Here is a 17811-nt window from a genome sequence, read left to right on the forward strand (position 1 = left end):
TTGTGAGTGACAAAAGCATTTGAAAGTATTTGTCTATTGCTGCATTGAGAAGATGATGAAAACAAAATTACAAAACCATGTATAAATTAAGTATCTCATCAAAACCAAAATGTTCTCACAACAAGAATCTTTTGGGTTTTCAATAAGAGTCAATTCTGAGACCTGTCATACAACAAATTGATGAAACTCTACTAACATTTGACATGAGAACAAAACTAAATACAGACAGGAAAACATGCCAACGCTTGCAGAGGAGGCATCATTGATACACTGCTGAAGTTGCAGATGAATCAAAAAAAAAATTGAATACAATAGATTGTTTTGTTACTTAAACACCATGAAAATCCAGAATCTAAAAATATTTGAGCATTTCTCATCAGAATCTTTTCTTTTTTTTTTACCTTGATGCTTTTATTACCACAAATAAATCTGCATTGTTACGAGTGTAGAAATAACCAAACGGTTGACTTCTCGACGGTATTCTAATTTTTTGGGATGCACCCTGAGCACTGTGTGATTTCCGTATGTTGTGAGGAGCGAGCGGGATCACATCTCTCCACACTGGCCCACGAGGATGGGCAGCTTCGGCTTGTTGTTGGGTCCTGTAGGCACGTTCTGCGTGAGGCAGGAAGGACAAACTATAAACCAGTCATCAAACGTTACACCCACCCAGAAAGAATCCCTCAAGTCTAACGTTCCTTAAAATGAAAATGACTTTATGGACAGAGAGTGAAAATCTTTCTAAAAAAGCAGCAAGGAATTCCTTCACCTGCATATTGAACACAGTTGTATCTAAATAATTAAACATAATGGGAGATTTTTAACTATTCACGCAGAATGTATATTTGTCATGATTTATTCAAAACATATTTCAAGATATTTTTGGTTTAAACTTCAATGTCGTAAAACACTTAATAGTTTCTATAAACAGTAGAATATTTTATCATCTTGGAAGTCACCATTAACGTTGTAAAAAAAATTAAAAATCTTTGAGATGTTTTGATGCTTTTAAGATAGGCTAAGTGTAGAAATATCTGACTAAATGAATAACTTCCCCTAGTAAACATTTCTAAACAGAATCACTTCACATGAGGACATTTTCGTGGATGAGCATGTTTTTTGTTTTGTTTGTTTACCTCAATCTTTCTCATGACCAGCAAGCCATCAACCAGTTTTCCTGTGAGAGACATAAATAAGGTTAATAAACAAATCAACTATGAATGCACACGTAACAGTAAGAGTTGACTCACCAAAAACAACATGCTTCCCATCTAACCAGTCACATTTAGTGCAGGTAATGAAAAACTGACAGCCGTTGGTTCCTGGACCACTGTTGGCCTGCGGAAGACGGATCACAGAGAAAAATACACAAATCAGATACAGGGATGCTTGAGTGACATTGCCTTCATTTTAAACAACACATAACTGCATGTAGTTTAAACACCTTCATCCGTTCCATAGAAACTCCAGGATTCAAATCAGTCTTCAAAAACACCCGCAAACAAATCCCTCGTGTGAGGACGGGGGTTGGCCAGCCGTCAAAATGAGCAATAAACTCTTATATTCTAATGTTTTTAGACAGAATTATGTTGTTTTAAAAAGCCGCCCAACAACTGAATTACAATAAAAGTACTGTGGAGTCAGTGTGTCTCTGACCCATGTGATTAACTATTTAAATACAAAAATAGCCATAATCAAGCAATACTACACTCAATGTCCTATTGTTGTAATGGATTTGTGCGCGGCTGCGATGTGGTTGTTGATAATTACAACTATGCTGATATTCAGTGTAAAACACCACGGCCTCGAGTGTGACACTGCTGGAACATAAAGACTTTTATTGGAGGAAATCATAAAAAAATATCATGCAATTATTCATCCCCGGTCTTTTGTTTCCACAACACAAATAGTGCCGACACAAACCACAATGTGATGGTTGCTAGGCAACACAAAGGTAGTTCAGCACCCTATTAGTACATTATTGTAGGTTTTGATCCATTGAACCATTTTTTTCCTCCTATTTCATGTTGATAGAATCCTCGCTAGTCAGAGTCATCAGTTATTAGTGTCACTGAAGATATTTTGAACTGAAGTGAGGTGAGGTGGAGGGATACGGCTGTGAAATGTCCCTGTGATGTTATGCTCAACATCAGCACTCATACTGACTGTGTCTCATCCAATGAAATGATCCTGTCAGGACCAACTGCTGTATAATGAGAATATTGAATCATTACTGCAATAGGTTACTTTTTATTAAAAACGTAGATTGCAGGACGGTGCTCATGCATCACTTTCATATTTGTTTAATAATGCAGATATGAAAAAAACTACAAACACACTCTGCAACACTTCTTTAGACTATGTTACATGTGCCTGCGATACATATGCACAATATACAACAGCAGTAACTTGTTTTTTTTTTTTTTTTTAGATGTATCCTGATTACATGCTGTTCAAATAAGAATTCTTATTCAACCTAACACAAATTTCAACAATGTGATACTTCATAGACAGCCAAGAGAAAAACAGTCAAAGGGGATTACTGGATGAATAGCTGAATGAATTAATAACTTTCAGTACATTCTAAAAGATGAACAATAGTTTCCCTCACAGTTAAGCGAAATCAATCAAAGATAGGAAACTTGGACGTAACTTGTCTCATTTGGTTCACGGTACAGTTCTTCTCAGCTTGTAAAAAACAATAATGAATCAACCATTATTCTAACCCTTTATTTTTTCCCAATTGTTAGAAAAAAAGAAAACCAATCAAGATGGGAAAGGGTCCCCTGCTTTTCCTACGGCTCCGCCTGGCTTTAGGGCTCTCTCACTCCGCCATGAAAGGTTACTGGAATTGTTTTAATCAAATCATTCTGTTTTGAATGACGACTATCACTTCCTATTAAACGAATTAATCAAAATGTCAGTATACAGTCTGCACCAGGACAAAGCTGATTGTATGACGGCAAGTACACCCCCAGTTAAGGGAAAACAATTTACTGATTGAACAGTGGCTCCACTATCACACCAGGGTTTATCTCCTCTTATCCTGTTGCTTTCAGACGGTGATTGATTGGCTCATTGGCGGCTCATTCATATGAGAGGGAAAACATGGGGGACGAAGCTCCCCCGCAGCAGGACTGTGACGTTACGTACCATGGACAGCAGACCGGGTATGATGTGTTTCAGTTTGAAGTTTTCATCTGCAAACGGTCCTCTGTAGATGCTGCAGATGCCGGTGCCATCGCCCTTCACACAAAACACGCAAGAGATACTGTAAGATTTCATGCATACTGAAGAAGGTAGCACATTAAAAATGTCTTGCAATTCCTCATATATCCACCAGATGGGGTACGACATCGCTCCACCGCCCCCCTCACTTAGTTATATAGCAACATCAGCTGCATCCTTCTTGTGATCAGGTTGCACTAAACTGTCACTGACCGCATGTTAAATCACAAATCATAATAATAAATCGGGCTGTTGTCAAATATTCTACCTTACCTACAGTATGAAAACAGATTTATAACTGCGCACAAGGACGTATAGGGGTTAAGGCTACTGCTGATAAAAACAAATCCTGATTAAATCATGCTACAGTTTGTGAATGCAAATAGAAAGAGAGCCTGTACTTACATTGACAAAGTCTCCTCCTTGTATCATGAAGTCTTTGATCACCCTGCCAGCAAACAAGGACAATTCAAACACTTCATGTCAGATTCAAGATATACTGGTACAAAAATTCTGTGAACAAAGTCAGACGATTAAATTAATACAAAATAAATACATTTGACAAACACTGCACTAAGCTTGATTTAATCCCCCCCTTAAATTGAAGCTTCTCTGATTTTGCTCCATTTTGGATTTTTGTGTTCTAGATTATAAGAGTCATCTTCTCTTCTGTTCCTTTTCATTCGAAACGTGTTGAATTGGAAGTTTTGTTACCAAGACTGTTTATTTTTTATTTGATATTTTTTACTTTTGTATGAAATAAAGAATTACAAACAAACAAAACTTTACTTGGAGCTCATTTCACAACATGTCAGAAGACGATGCACGTGGAGCAGCATAAAAGACATGTAACATAAAAACATTCATGATGCATGGTGAGATTACTAGAAACTGTTCATTTAATACAACTCCCAAACTTTTAAAACGTTTTTCTCTGACACGATTGGAAAATATATGTATTCATGGTAAATACATATCCTCTTATTACTATGATTATACAATTATGTTCGTGTTTTCAGCCGTGTGGAAATAATCGGGCCCAACTTTGAGATGTCTTATGAAAAATCCTTCAGAATGGGTGTATTTTCAAAATAAAACTTAATAAAAAGCTGTTTATTTGTTCAGTGGGTCATATACAGTCTAATTTGATCATGTGAGTCAGACCAGTAAAATAATAATAAATACAACAGCTAACGTTTCATATTATCTTAGTGGGAAAAAAACCCCAACTGATCATATTAAAACTGTATTTAAAAAAGATATTTAAAGAGCTCATTACACATAATGACAGAGGAACAGTGTGTTTTTTTTTTGTTTCTTTCCAAATTTCTAATAAAAAAAAAAAGCAACAACAACTAAGAAATCACTGAAAAAATGTATTGAATCCATTTATGGAATAAACGTGTAACACAAGAAACTGAACAAGTGAAGGACTGAACACCTTCCAGATGTACTGTAGCTGCCATCTGCATTTTTTCCATTAAATTTTGTTGCACATGATTTTTTCCCCAGCCTTCAGCATGTTTTTGCAAATTGTTCATCAGCTAAAACTACTTTATTTGTGTTTTTAATGACTGTTAATAAGCTACTCCCAGTAAATAAACTACAAAAGAGATGCGTCCAGATTTCACTGAGAATTTGAAGAAAATAAATTGTCAGATCGCAGCTGCTTGTAAGACGCTTTGCACCTACGACAGGGAATTCGTAGGTGCAAAGGAGTTGTGTACCTGTGGAATGTGCAGCCTTTGAAACCGATGGGGACGCCATCTTTCCTGTCGGACAGAAAACCAAGTTACTAAAAGTAGAGGAAGAACAAGTTGTGACCTAACAAACAGCTCCGGCTGCATGTCCTGTTTTATCAGTGAACAGGTTAACGTCTAAGGTGCATACACACTCGAGGTGTGTCGCGCTGCATTGCATCTCCCCTTCCTGGTGATTCACATCAATTATGATGAGCGAAGGAGCTTCTCCCATCTGACAATCCTCTCTACATAAACATTACATTGTGTTTTCCTTACAATTATGTGTCCTAATATTGGTTTCAATTACGACACGTGGAGCAGGCGTGAACAGCCCCATAAACAGAACTTCCAGTCCATCTATTTGCAGTTTAGTTGAACATTCCGGGGTTTTCCTATGGCAAGTTGCACATTGCCGGTTTGTTGTTGTTTTGCTGGCCCTCGACCTGTCACCTCTTCCCTCTCCATACAGAGAGTCCAACTACTTCCACCAGGTGTCCACAGAATGAAGCAAAAGACACCAAAATAAACTAAATAACCTGCCAACAATGAACATAGGTGGCTCCTACATGTTGTATAGCACCACTCCAGACTGGAAGCTGGAAGTAACTACAGGTCGTACTATTGATTCAGATGGTGCACACACTAATTCAATGGCAACAACAGGAATTATGACAGCTTTCATGTATCTGCGCAAATTACAGGAGAATTTCAAAATTTTATGAAAAAAAAAAAGTCATATTTGGGGGTTAATCTCCTCAGAAACCGCATTTTGTTTGTAAAGTAGTTGGCAGAAGCTTTTAACTGACAAACTATTGTTATTGGAATTACACACAACAACAATAACTGAAGTGAGGACTTTGTTTTGGCTTCGACTTACTAATGTGACCATTCATGATTATCAAGTAAAGGCGCTTCTGACAGTTCTCATTACTCACAAAGATTAGAAGCAAGTATGACACACACTGAGGAACGAGGCTTTACCTGAACTCTCCGGTGCAGAACTGCCTGTAACAGACGGAATAACAGTCAATGCCATGTCAGGCCGTGCACACACGACGAGCCTGCGGCTCGTTCAAAACCTGCGGAACGAATTCCTCTGGCACTGTGATTCTCACCGGAAATTCTCCGCCGTCTTTGGAACGACGTCAGCAAACAGCTCAAACTTCATCCGTCCCACATCCTGAGAGAAATTTGTGGAAATGCTCAGTTAGATTTTCATGACATACCTCTAAAAAAAAAGAAATAAAAAAAGAAATGCATACAAAAAAAACGCCCAGACAATTTAAAGCAGCAAACACAGGGAGGTGGATCATCATCAGTACACCCGAGTACTTTGTTTGTGCTTGAGCAGGTAAATAACAATTCATTATTGAAGACCTCTTGTCTGGTGAAGTGAGAAAGAGGCGGTGGATAATGTGGCATATTCAGTGCAATCAGATCATTTATTATGCCTTTTTTGTTTCAATCAATATATCAAGTTTTTCTGCCACTTTTCTCCACCTGAGCTCAGACCGACTCGATGAGGACGGTTTCCTGGAGAAGTACAATAGAGTCCATTTCAGTAGCACAGATTACTTGAAATGAGAAGGACTGAAAGTGGATTATACCGTGACTTGGTCTGTGTTGCACCTGAAAACACGGCATTTTCTCCATAGTTATATGAAAAAACACCTATCGAACCGAATTCTCCTGAAAGAAGTGACATATTTTGAAAATGACTTTTAAAAATGACATTACATGTCCAGCACGACGAAGGGTGGGTCGCTACACGGCGCAGGGTCCCGCAGCTCGCGTCACTCTGCCCGCTGATTCTCAATACAGACGACTTGGACGATAGAAGAGGAGTTGCTTCCATGACTTCTACAGCCCTTCACTTCAGCAGCCGCAGCAGCCGCTACCACTTCTGAACCTCCTCCATCACCTCACCTCCATTTCTGTTACAGACTGGATGGGTGAAGTCCCGTCTGTAACGTAGTACGGCGTCTTAAGGGACTGATACACACTCAAAACCAAACGTTTCTTTTCTGCTTTTTTTAAAAAACACAGAATACACCGTCATGGGCAAAATTATGTCGTCTAAATTTTTTTAATTTCTGCGTCTGTAAATTTTCAGTTTATTGCCAAGGCCTATGTTCAACATCTATATTGTGAAAAATGCAACAGAAGTTAATGAAACACTTCCTGAGCCAAGAGAAGACACAAGATGACGGCAGGAAACGCGGCTGAAACGTCAGCTCACTGTCACAGTGAACATCTCCAATGTGGCTGCGACCACAGAGCTGAGCTTCTTTCTTCACTTTCACAAACGACCGGACCGACAATAACTTGTAGACTTCAAGTTAAACAACACCCACTTTGCTCCTAAGTGTCAAATTGTGTGTAGGGAAAAGTCAAAGCGGACGCCGTTATACGTCACTATGTCTCTTTACAGATGTAAATGAGATGCAGCATTTTACTGTACGCAAGTAGCTTCTTTGTGTGTGTGTGTGTGTGTGTGTGTGTGTGTGTGTGTGTGTGTGTGTGTGTGTGTGTGTGTGTGTGTGTGTGTGTGTGTGTGTGTGTGTGTGTGTGTGTGTGTGTGTTTCTGAAGACAAAGAGCAACTTATTGCCACATGGTGATGAGAAACATAAGCAGCAGAATGTGACAGAGTGGACTCCACATTATGGTCACAGTTTCCAGGCAAAAAAGACCCAAACGCAGTGTGAAAGCAGAGCCTGTTGACCGAGAACAAACATCCGCCGGCGGCAGCGTGGCCAGTGGTGGACGTCCACTGGAGTCAAGGTGAGGCGGCTTTGAATCCATCACAAACGTGGAAGTGATTTGAAATGCGAACTACCATACATTTGTGGAGATTTTATGGGTGAAAGAAGTAGAGAGAAGCGTCAGACCTGAGCTGAAGGGTTGATTCTACAACAAAACGAAGAGAACCGCAGCAACGCCATCAATAAAACACACCTAATGGCCTCTCCGGAGGCTGCAGGCAATTCTTAATATTTACACACCAGGCACACACATCGCATGTGGTCACTGGAGCTACAGTACCGTTAATACAGTGTTCCTTTGTTTCTTCCAAACCGATTATTGAGAATGCAAGATAATGGGGCTGCAATGTTCCTCCTTGAAAACACAACGTCTGACAGTGTACTTGAGCAACATATTTACTTTGATAATATAAAACTTAAAGAGAGAAAAAAAAAAAAAGAAACTTAAAAAGAAAAAAAGACAAAGGCAGTGCAAATGTCCCTTTTAAAACTTATCCAGTGCTTCTGAGAAGTCATGATTAGGGTTATTTTTTGCCAATTATACTTTATAAAATATCATATCATTATGCTGATGATATTTTATAGAAATACAATTAGAAAATGTATTATATTTAGGCTGAATTTTGTACATTGGATTACTTTGGAATACACCTTTTTACATCAATGGCATATACAGGTGTATACCCACACCTTTATTCACAATTTCACGTATTCGGATGTGTGTCCTGTCGAAGGCTCAAAAAGGAGGGAAGTCAGAATGCGGGGCATATTCTAATCCAAGTCAGATTTTGCACATTATCCAACTCGGCACGGACAGAAAATTCAAAGCACAACTAACCGGTTCATCCAAGTCCAGAGGGGGCGTGTCTACGGTGATTATAGCCGAATAATAACGCGGAGGTGGAGTCATGAAGTGCTGCTTTAAGTCAAACCCCGGCACCCGACATCAGACACACTGGTGTGGATGAGCGTCAGGCTTGAGGACTTGAGCGTGCATGTGTGTGTGTGTGTGTGTGTGTGTGTGTGTGAGCGTGTGTGTGGGGGCTCACTTTGATAACCATGCATGGAATGACACAACCTTGAGACCACAACATCTTTTGAGGTAAGTTGTGTTTTCTAAATACGACGTGTCAGCATTGTTACACAACATGCAAAACTACACACGGAGAGATAATGACATGCGCACAGCAAGATGATGTGTACCAGTTGAATTGGCAACAGAAAGTATTCGGTTTACCGAACGACAATGACGGGCATCAAAAATGGTGAAGAAAAAAAGAAAAAGTGGAGTTTCTCGCTAAATAATGTTCCTTCTGAATGTCTCAGGAAAACCCTTTCACGTTTTGCAGGGCTGAGCTAAATCCTCTTTTTTGTGTGTGTGTTTCACAGAACACGCCATTGTTCCACCACCACCAAATACTTCACAGTTAGCCTTCCTCTCCAGAAACCAGGCCCAGTGTCAACATGCTGGTCATCACGGAGCGGTGGGCGGCGGCACCTGGCCTTCACACAGACAACACCGCCAGGCTTCTTCTGCTCATCATCGCGAAGGCGGGGCTGGACACGACGTTTTTTTGTATGTTCAACAAAGACTGGTCCCGCTCCTTCCTTGGCTTGTGCGGCCTGTCAATCACCGTGATGGACTGGGTGATGGCGGCGTTCATGGCGAGCGTGTGGTGTTTTGGGGCCGAGAGGGTTTCTCTGTCGCCCTGCTTCCTCCTGGCTCACTCCTCGGCCACGTACGGGGCTCTGCCGGTGCCCGTGATGTGCCTGGCTAGTCTGGACTCCTGTCTGGATGACACCTACGTCGGCAGACGCAGGCCGAAGTGCAAGTTGCTCCGAAACGCGAGCTTGCTGCTGGCGGTCTGGATGCAAGCTGGCATTTACTCCGCTGGCTCGGCCAATCCTGAGCCGATAGTGTACCAGTCCTCGGGAAGGGAGGTGATGTTTCTGTGCGTACTGGATGACGCGCAAGGGATCTACTACTCGGTCGCACTGCTCTTCGGTGCCATACTTCTGGCAATATGGCCATTTCGTTCAAAGGTCTTCCGTTGGGTGAAAGAAGCTGAGCGGTTGACAAAACAAAGGGAAGGTGACGACGACAACAACATGAGCGACTTGTTCAGTTTGAACTCCAGCACAAAGGGACACGTCTGCGAGAAGCAGTACCGACACAAGACCGGCCAGCCACGACCGCCCTTGTGGTTCAGCCTGACACTGGCTTTTGGTGTGACTTGGATGCCTTACCTCACCGTGTCGGTGGTCTACCTGCTGTCCTACGTGGCAATACCTACGTACGTGACCATAAACAATATGTGGGTGGGGTGCATCCACAGTGTCCTGACGGGTGCGGCGTTCTGGGCAAAGAGCAGGACAATGGGACCATACAGCAACGTATATGAGAACACATGCTCCTGGAGTGTATACTGGCATCTGAGCAGAGGCACACAAGCACAGCCACTGGCACTGGGTGTGTTCAACCCGGCAAATGAAAAGGAAAATCCCTTCATGTGGGTGTAAATAAACCTGTTACTATTTAAAAACAAAAAAAAGGCATGCGTGTGTCAAGTGACCAAACAAGCACAGGGGCCAAAATAGATTTCTCAACCAAATTGTGGTATGTGTGGTTTTTCTTTCTCTTAAAAAGAGGTGTGCAGTACGACACAACTCATTATGCAGATCTGCTGTCAACACCAGACAACTTCTATGGCGAGGCGATAACGTATCTTTTTGTTGAGTACATGTTCAAAAAAAAAAAATCTTTTCAATAAAATATATACTGAAATATGTTTCTTCTTTCTCTTCGTTTGAAAATATGGAATTTTATCCTTTGGATGTACGTCAGCTAATTCAAACGAGTTTATCATTAATGATGAACATCTTCAAAATAAATATGTGCAACTTGTACCTTGAGACGACATAAAATGTGTGTTTCACAAGTAAATCTACTTTCATGTTTATTCTCAAGAATAGAAATGTACAGTACAGCTGTGTTCTAATGTCACTGGTCACAATAGCACTGGCTATTTCTCTATTATTTACATACATGTATAAATTACAATAACGTCAGCATGAATGGTCCGTGTTTGAAAGTATGGAATGTTGAGGAGTTTCATGGCAAATAGACAAACTATGACACAAGCACCAGGGGCCTCATTCATAAAACCTTGTGTAGGATTCCAACTAAAATTGTTTGTGCGCCCCAAAAAATTGGGATTGATGAGAGTGTGCATACGCCCATCTGCACGCATTTTCCTTTTCTAGATCACAGTCCACCTGGAAGGTTGACAGTTCATCTCCCGCCCTCAACACGCCCACTTTTCTACCATAAATGGTCAATGCGAAGTGCCTCGTCAATATTTTTGCAACTCAATCAGCCTGTTGATCGGCAGCATTTGACGCAAAATCCAGACAGAAAAGATGACGAAAAGGAATTTTACGGAGAGAGAAATTGTCATGGAGGAGGTGGAGGTCAGGAGAAGGATATTATTTGGTTTCACGGTACTAGAATCACTAAATACAGAAAAACAAGCGATTGGCAGCACATCATCATCACTGGACCCCAAAACAGCCCCCATGGTTGTGACGGCCACCGTGCGCTGCAGAGTGTCGGAGAGCGAAGGAGATATTTTGGAGGAGACCACAGCAGACTGATGAAGTTCAGTTTCATCCGTTTATTAAATGTATGAATTACATTTTTGAACGGGGACTGTAAAAAGGCTCAGTGGACTTTGTGTTTTATCCTCAGTCACCGGAGAGGTGGAGGCGGAGGGTGACGAGGAGGGCGTCTGTCTCCAGCAGCAGTGCGTCCAGAGCGCATGGCGGTGCAGCGCATCCACACTGCAGCTTTACGCACTGCAGTCGCAGCACTATTTATTTGTGCCTTCTCTGAAATTAGACCAATCGTTACACACCTCGTCAGTTGATATTCAGTTCTATCCACCGCTCTGCATCATCTGAAGATGAAGGTTTGACATATGAACATGGTGCTGCTGATTAGTAATGTTCCACGAAAGAAACATCTATATCACTTGCAGCTTGGCTGTTTATGATTACATGGATGTACAAATCTTATATTTGAAGATAATAAACATATGCGATGAATCTGGCTTAAAGTTTCCACCTCACAATCAGCACCACCAGGCTCCCCGCCTCCAAAATGTGTGTGTGCGAGGTTCAAAGTTGGCGTACCGGTACGCACATTCTCCCGCAACGTTTATTTCATTATTTTAAGGGCTCTTACTGCCTCTATCGTCTCCACTCACCACACCTCTTTTCAACACAACCTGCTTTCCCCTCCATCTGTTGGAGACTATATCCACCCATCTTCAATACCACTTTACATCTCAGATTTTGGCCCACCGTGAGAAGGTAACACAGATATACACACATATTGAGCCTTAGTGACAATTAATAGTCTGCACAAATATCCAACGGAGCACTATAAATAGCTCGAGGGGTTGTGCGGTGGTTAAAGCTCTCGCCTCACAGCAGGTTTAAATGGCAGGCGGGCCTTTCTGTATGGAGTTTGCATGTTCTCCCCATGTGTGCTTTGGTTTCCTCCTGGCACTCCAGTTTCCTCACATTTTAATTGGGGACCCTAAATTGCCCTGATGTAGAAATGTGAGCATCCTCAGATGGAGCAGCCACCTGTCCAGTGCGTCTGCTGCCTTCGCCCATAGTTCGCTGAGATTGACCAGCAAACCTGAACAGGATTAATCGTGATAGAAGATGAATGGATAAAAGACTACAGAAAAACATAGACATTTTATAAGAGAAAGGTTTAAAGATATTTGCACTGTAACTTTTGGCAAATAACACTGTGCAAAAACTGTTTCAAATCGTCATAATTTGCCCCAGTCTATTATATGTACGGATGAATCACATTACAGCACATGAGAGCCGTCAACATTGAAATAAATGGACGAAAAAGCAAAGCTTTCTGACATATGAAAGATCAAACAATCCGTCAAACACACAGAGACCAAGAAATGACATGTGGCCGTGTAAGAAAAGTTGGTTTCATCAGGAAAAAGCTAACTTTATAAATGAATGAATTAGCCAACAAAGCCAGGGGAAGCGGACTCATTTTTGCCTTTCCCGCTTAGCTTAATGACTTCGTCTGGCAGCACAACCTCTCAACCTTCTAAACTCAAGAGGGAGAAACACAAGCTGTGTTTTGTGTGGATTATTCAGACGTAAAGAAAAGATTTGATCAGGCAGTGCCAGTGAAGCTCAGTGGACTTGCGCGTGAAACGACAACGCGCTAAAAGTAAACTAAACATTATCCCGGAGATAAACGTGAGCCGTTCTTCTCACCTGCCCTCCGATGGTGATGTCAAAGAAGACGATCGGGTTGTTGGGGTTTGAGGACTGGAGAGACATACTGATCCCGCGCTTTCAACAGAAGGAATATTTACACTTTGACCAGCGACATGTGATTCTTTGCAGCAAGTAGCTTTAGCCCGGTTAGCATCTACGGTGGCTCAAAGGGTCAAATTACGGCGAGTGGCGGGGGACAGAATTAGTTATATTCGCCTGAACGTGACGCGATAAACCGCCCGAATTGTTAACATGGCGCCTTCTGGTGGTAAATTAATACAACTTTTACTGTAATAAACGCCTGATGATCCATTTCGCTGTTTCTCAGTTTGAGGGCCACTCTCTGGATCAGGTCTTCAACTGTGAGGGCAGTGGCATGAACTCGAACTGAAAAAATGCCAGGTTAGACTAATCTGCAGGGCTGAAGACAGTAAAGACAGGGTATGTGCTATTGTCACTGGGGCCCCTCAAACTGCCTCTGTGACCAAGATGTTTCACAAACATTGACATGAGAACCATGGTAGTAACAGATCAGTAATCCACCACAAGGCAAATATTCACCTCTCAGGGTAATTAAGAGACACCATAAAAGTCAAATGCATGTTTTTGGAAACCAGAGGATGGAGCAACCCTCAAGGAGAACATGCAAACTGCACATCGAAAGGCCCCCAAACATAAACTATTCACATAACCAATACTGTATGCTACATATTCAAACTTATTGTATTTTCATCCAATTTAAAGATAAAAAATGAATAACTCACTGTTATTGAACATGTTATACATGTAGTATTGGAAAGAAATATTACAACACAAGTGTTGATTTACAACACACTGTGTTGCTATCATTTGTATTATCCAGCCTCACGAGAAGGTGCGCTGGCCCAACATTGTCTGGATAACTGAGGTCAGGTTGTATCACCATTTCATATGTATCTGGAAAAACATACATGACATCAGTGTTGTGGAACTGAACCATAATTAGCTGCTATTGATGTCATTAATGACATTAGAAATGGCTTCTTGGAAGAGTAATAAGGCTATGAATTGCACAAGTGCAGCATGCTGAATTGTTGTATTTCCATGTTGATACAAAAGTGAATCTAAAACAAGTAAATCTTAATAGAAAATAATATTTTCTTGTTTGTTTGTTTAATTCATTGTATGGCTAAACCGGGCAGGCATACAATAAGAACATATAAGAACATAGCATGTGAAGACAAACTGTTCTAGGAGGCAGCTATGGTTGGGTAGGAGGGACAGTTGTGATAGGAATCAGCATGAGTGACAGTTTTGACATCTATCGATTCACCCTGAAAATCAGTTTGTTAAACCTGGTAAGGCTCCAAGCCTCAACATAGCTGGGAAGGTTTCTAAAACTCCAATACTCTCAAACAGCCTGCAGCAACAATCCAACAAAGAAGGTGAACCTGAATGCAACAGAACATGTTTGGGGTGCTGTCGAAGTTGGAACGCTGAAGATTTCACCAATGCGTCACAAGGTTTTTGTTAAAGGTTTTATTCTCACAATAAACCCAATAATTTCACAATAAAACAAAATCGCAAAGGTTGCTTTTCAACAAATGACAATCTGCAAGTGGCTTGTAAGGATTTGTCAAAGTTGTACTAAAACCAGGGTCAAAAAGAAAAATGTTGCATTGAAGGTGTAGAGGTGTTAATGGCTCAGCAGGGACGTCACTACTAGCGAAAGCGAAAGAAAAAGAAGCTTTGAAAGACACTTTTATGTAAAGTAATAAGGTTTCTTGACATTCACGCCATATTCTGAGAGGGCAGGGCTCAGGTCCTCCATCGTCAGAGTGTATTTCTTATCCTAGAAATACAAAAACACAAAATTAGGAAGGCAATTTCAGTCTGTGTCTTAGTTTTCAAACTAGAAAACTAAAACGAGACACTCACCTTTGTCTTACTTCTTGAGCTTCCTGAGGCGGTACCCTTCATTTTGCAGTACTGCAACGCATCGTTTGCAATGTCTGAGATGAACTTTTGAGAGGCGAGGGAGATCAGACGGATTCTATGGAAGAAGAAGAAAAATCATTAGACACAGCATTTATTTATCTGGACGGGAAAAAGCAAAATGGGGCTGAACCAAAAGGCGGCATACAACTTGGTTGTGATCAGTTCTTTCCTTCTGCTACGTGACTCCAGAAGAGCCTCGTGTTCAAACCTCCGACAAAACAAGAAGGCGCCCACGAGTGTGGCTTCTATTCAAGTGATCGGGCACGGATTCGAAATGACATAACGGCGACTTACTTCATAAGACGCTCCACTCCAAGACAACTGCAGCCGACTCCACTTAACCTTCACACACAGGCCACCAACTATTGAGTACAAGCCTTTCAGGCCCTGATTCCCTGACAACAGCATCGTTTTCCAGTTTCCCGTTACAAAAATCCTCACTTGCAGTCGTCGACTTTTTGATTTCGACAACAATCGCTGTACACACGGCAACAAAAACGTTTCAAATGCTGTAGTGTGCCTGTACGCAAAAGCTATCCACTCCAACTGTAGTGAGCATGCACAAGTACACAAGTACTACACCGTTTCAGAAGAGTTATTGCAGCTTAGACAGAGACAATCGTTTCTCTGGGAAATTCTTTGGAAGCCAATTTCAAAAAGAGACTCGCAGCTAAAAAAACAAACCACAAAAAATTGTCTTTGTTTACATGAAGAGGGTGTTCGTAAACAGGGCCCCACTTAACAAATTAGGATTAAGTGCACGGCATTAGTGTGACCAGAGAAACACAAACATACTAATGAATCTAATAACACTTTTTTCTTCTTCATAGTTTGCATAAGCTCAACCTTCCAGCTCACCTTGTATTCTTGCAAAGTACCTTACTGCAAACTACATTATTAAACTCGAACAACAGATACTCTGCATTTGGATTTTCACCGGCTTTCCAGTCCATTTTTCTGACCAGCTGGTGATTGACTGCTTGGTGTGGCAATTCTAACTTATAACATAGGACCTACATTGTGATTTGCGCCGTCTCGTTGGATTTTACATACACAAACTGATGTTGCGGTTACTTACACTCTTGGATCAGAAGCTTCAAAGCCGGCCCGGTTCAGGTAGTAGCCTGTGACTGCGTCAGGAATCTGAGAATTAATACACACAAATAAACGTTTGTATGTACATACACGGACGCTCTCAAGTGACCAGCTGAACAAAGTCGACTTACAGTGGGAGTGTATTCTTCTAACTGCATGAGAAAGTCAGCCAGTGGCGTGGTGGAGATGGCGGTCTTCACGTCCCCGTTGGTGATCCCACCAGGAAGGTAGACTCCGTTGGAGACAGACGTGTCCGCTGGCGTGGCCACGGATGCAGAGGCTGAAGCTGTAGGCGTAAGTGATTGGATGAGAAAATCATTCTTCAATCATTTTCACTTCTTCATTGAGGAAATTGAAACAAAAAACGGTTTGGCGTCAACCTGAACTGTAACGTTTCATTGGGGAAATAAGAAATTGATGAAGCTCATCACAAAACTACTGCAGCTGGGGATTATATCAAACAGCCTCCACAAAATGGCAAGCTATAAAAACCCTAACAGATCACACCAAAGAGATGCTCTGTGGTCTTCCCGTGTAACGTTATTAACAATTGAAACTAGATCCTGCGGATGATTTAAATATCTGCAATAATGTTTGTTATTAAGGTATTAGTTTCAAGATGCTATATTTTGGTACATCAATCTGGTTGTTGGCTCGACTTCTCGTTATCCGACGCGCCCTGAACGCCACACATACGTCGAGCACAACCTCGACCTGCTAAAGTCAATTAATCTCACCATTGTTCGTGGCCGCAGAGATGCTGCTGACGCTGGTCGCCGTGTTGTCATTTGCGATACAATTACTCGCAGTTGAGGACGTGGTGGAAGGAACTCCCGTCGTTACAGACTGATTCGCGTTGTCTATATTCATGATGACGTTAGCTCACGCGCTAACCGTTAGTTAGCTAGGCACAGAGAGGTGTCCAAATGTGTCCAAAACGAGCGATTCCGTGCCGTTCAGCTGCACGGTCGATCCTCTGCAATACTGTACGTCGTGGATTCGGTTTTTTTGGCACTCAGAGACAACGAAAGCAGCAGAGTTTGGTTGAGATCTGAGTTGTTTTCTGGCTATCATGCAGCAGAGAGCTGTGCTCAGACTCGAGTCCTAATCGCGTCATGTGACCCGAGTTCGTCCGGGATGTGACGAAGATAGCCGAAAAGAGACGAGGTGAAGTTGCATTTACAGTCGATCCGTCCATTCACCACCGATTTCGTTTTGTTTTCATTCCAGGGTTTTGGCGAGACTTAAAAAATAAACCAACCTTGAAATTAGTAATTGACAGGACAAAAACTTACAAGCATTTTGTTAGAATAGCAAAGGCACAGTTGAAAATATGTTCGGTCAAATGCACAATGAAAATATCGTTGAACCACAGCCAACTACAGTCAACAATTGTATTGTTATAAGAATTAGTTGCTGTATATTTTAAATCCACAATGTCACATTTGGAACAAACCAAACTTCTTCCAATTAATAAGAAGCCATCAATTTACTCTGATTTAAACTGTGGGTTGATATTTCAGCTTCAAATATAGTGATGCACTATTTTCAAACCACGATGGCTCAACAGTCCACTATAACTTCTAATAGAGCTGTTTTGTTTTTTGTTTGATTTTTTTAATCATCAACTTTTCAGAAGGACGTGAGCTTGACGTGAAGCTGTAGATTCCAGATGTCCTGAACG

At 41.4% G+C, this 17811-nt stretch overlaps 2 protein-coding genes across 2 annotated transcripts; both read right to left on the bottom strand.

Moving 5' to 3' along the window:
- Nucleotides 1-8: 8 nt before the first annotated feature.
- On the bottom strand, nt 9-13192 carry ppih (peptidylprolyl isomerase H (cyclophilin H)). The gene is made up of 9 exons (XM_080496265.1): nt 13053-13192; nt 6086-6150; nt 5952-5975; nt 4956-5000; nt 3634-3676; nt 3154-3246; nt 1251-1338; nt 1137-1177; nt 9-615 (listed from the first exon to the last, which is right to left on the bottom strand). Exons 1-9 carry the CDS (start codon nt 13116-13118, stop codon nt 547-549), a joined length of 534 nt encoding a protein of 177 aa, XP_080352391.1. The 5' UTR covers nt 13119-13192; the 3' UTR covers nt 9-546.
- A 1373-nt stretch (nt 13193-14565) lies between these two features.
- taf10 (TAF10 RNA polymerase II, TATA box binding protein (TBP)-associated factor) lies at nt 14566-17228 on the bottom strand. Its single transcript, XM_080496206.1, has 5 exons — nt 16865-17228; nt 16259-16413; nt 16111-16175; nt 14973-15087; nt 14566-14886 (listed from the first exon to the last, which is right to left on the bottom strand). The coding sequence occupies exons 1-5, from the start codon at nt 16995-16997 to the stop codon at nt 14797-14799; spliced, it is 558 nt and encodes a 185-aa protein (XP_080352332.1). The 5' UTR covers nt 16998-17228; the 3' UTR covers nt 14566-14796.
- Between the last annotated feature and the right edge of the window lie 583 nt (nt 17229-17811).

This window comes from Blennius ocellaris (genome assembly GCF_963422515.1).
Source record: "Blennius ocellaris genome assembly, chromosome: 5".
Classification (NCBI taxonomy): domain Eukaryota; kingdom Metazoa; phylum Chordata; class Actinopteri; order Blenniiformes; family Blenniidae; genus Blennius; species Blennius ocellaris.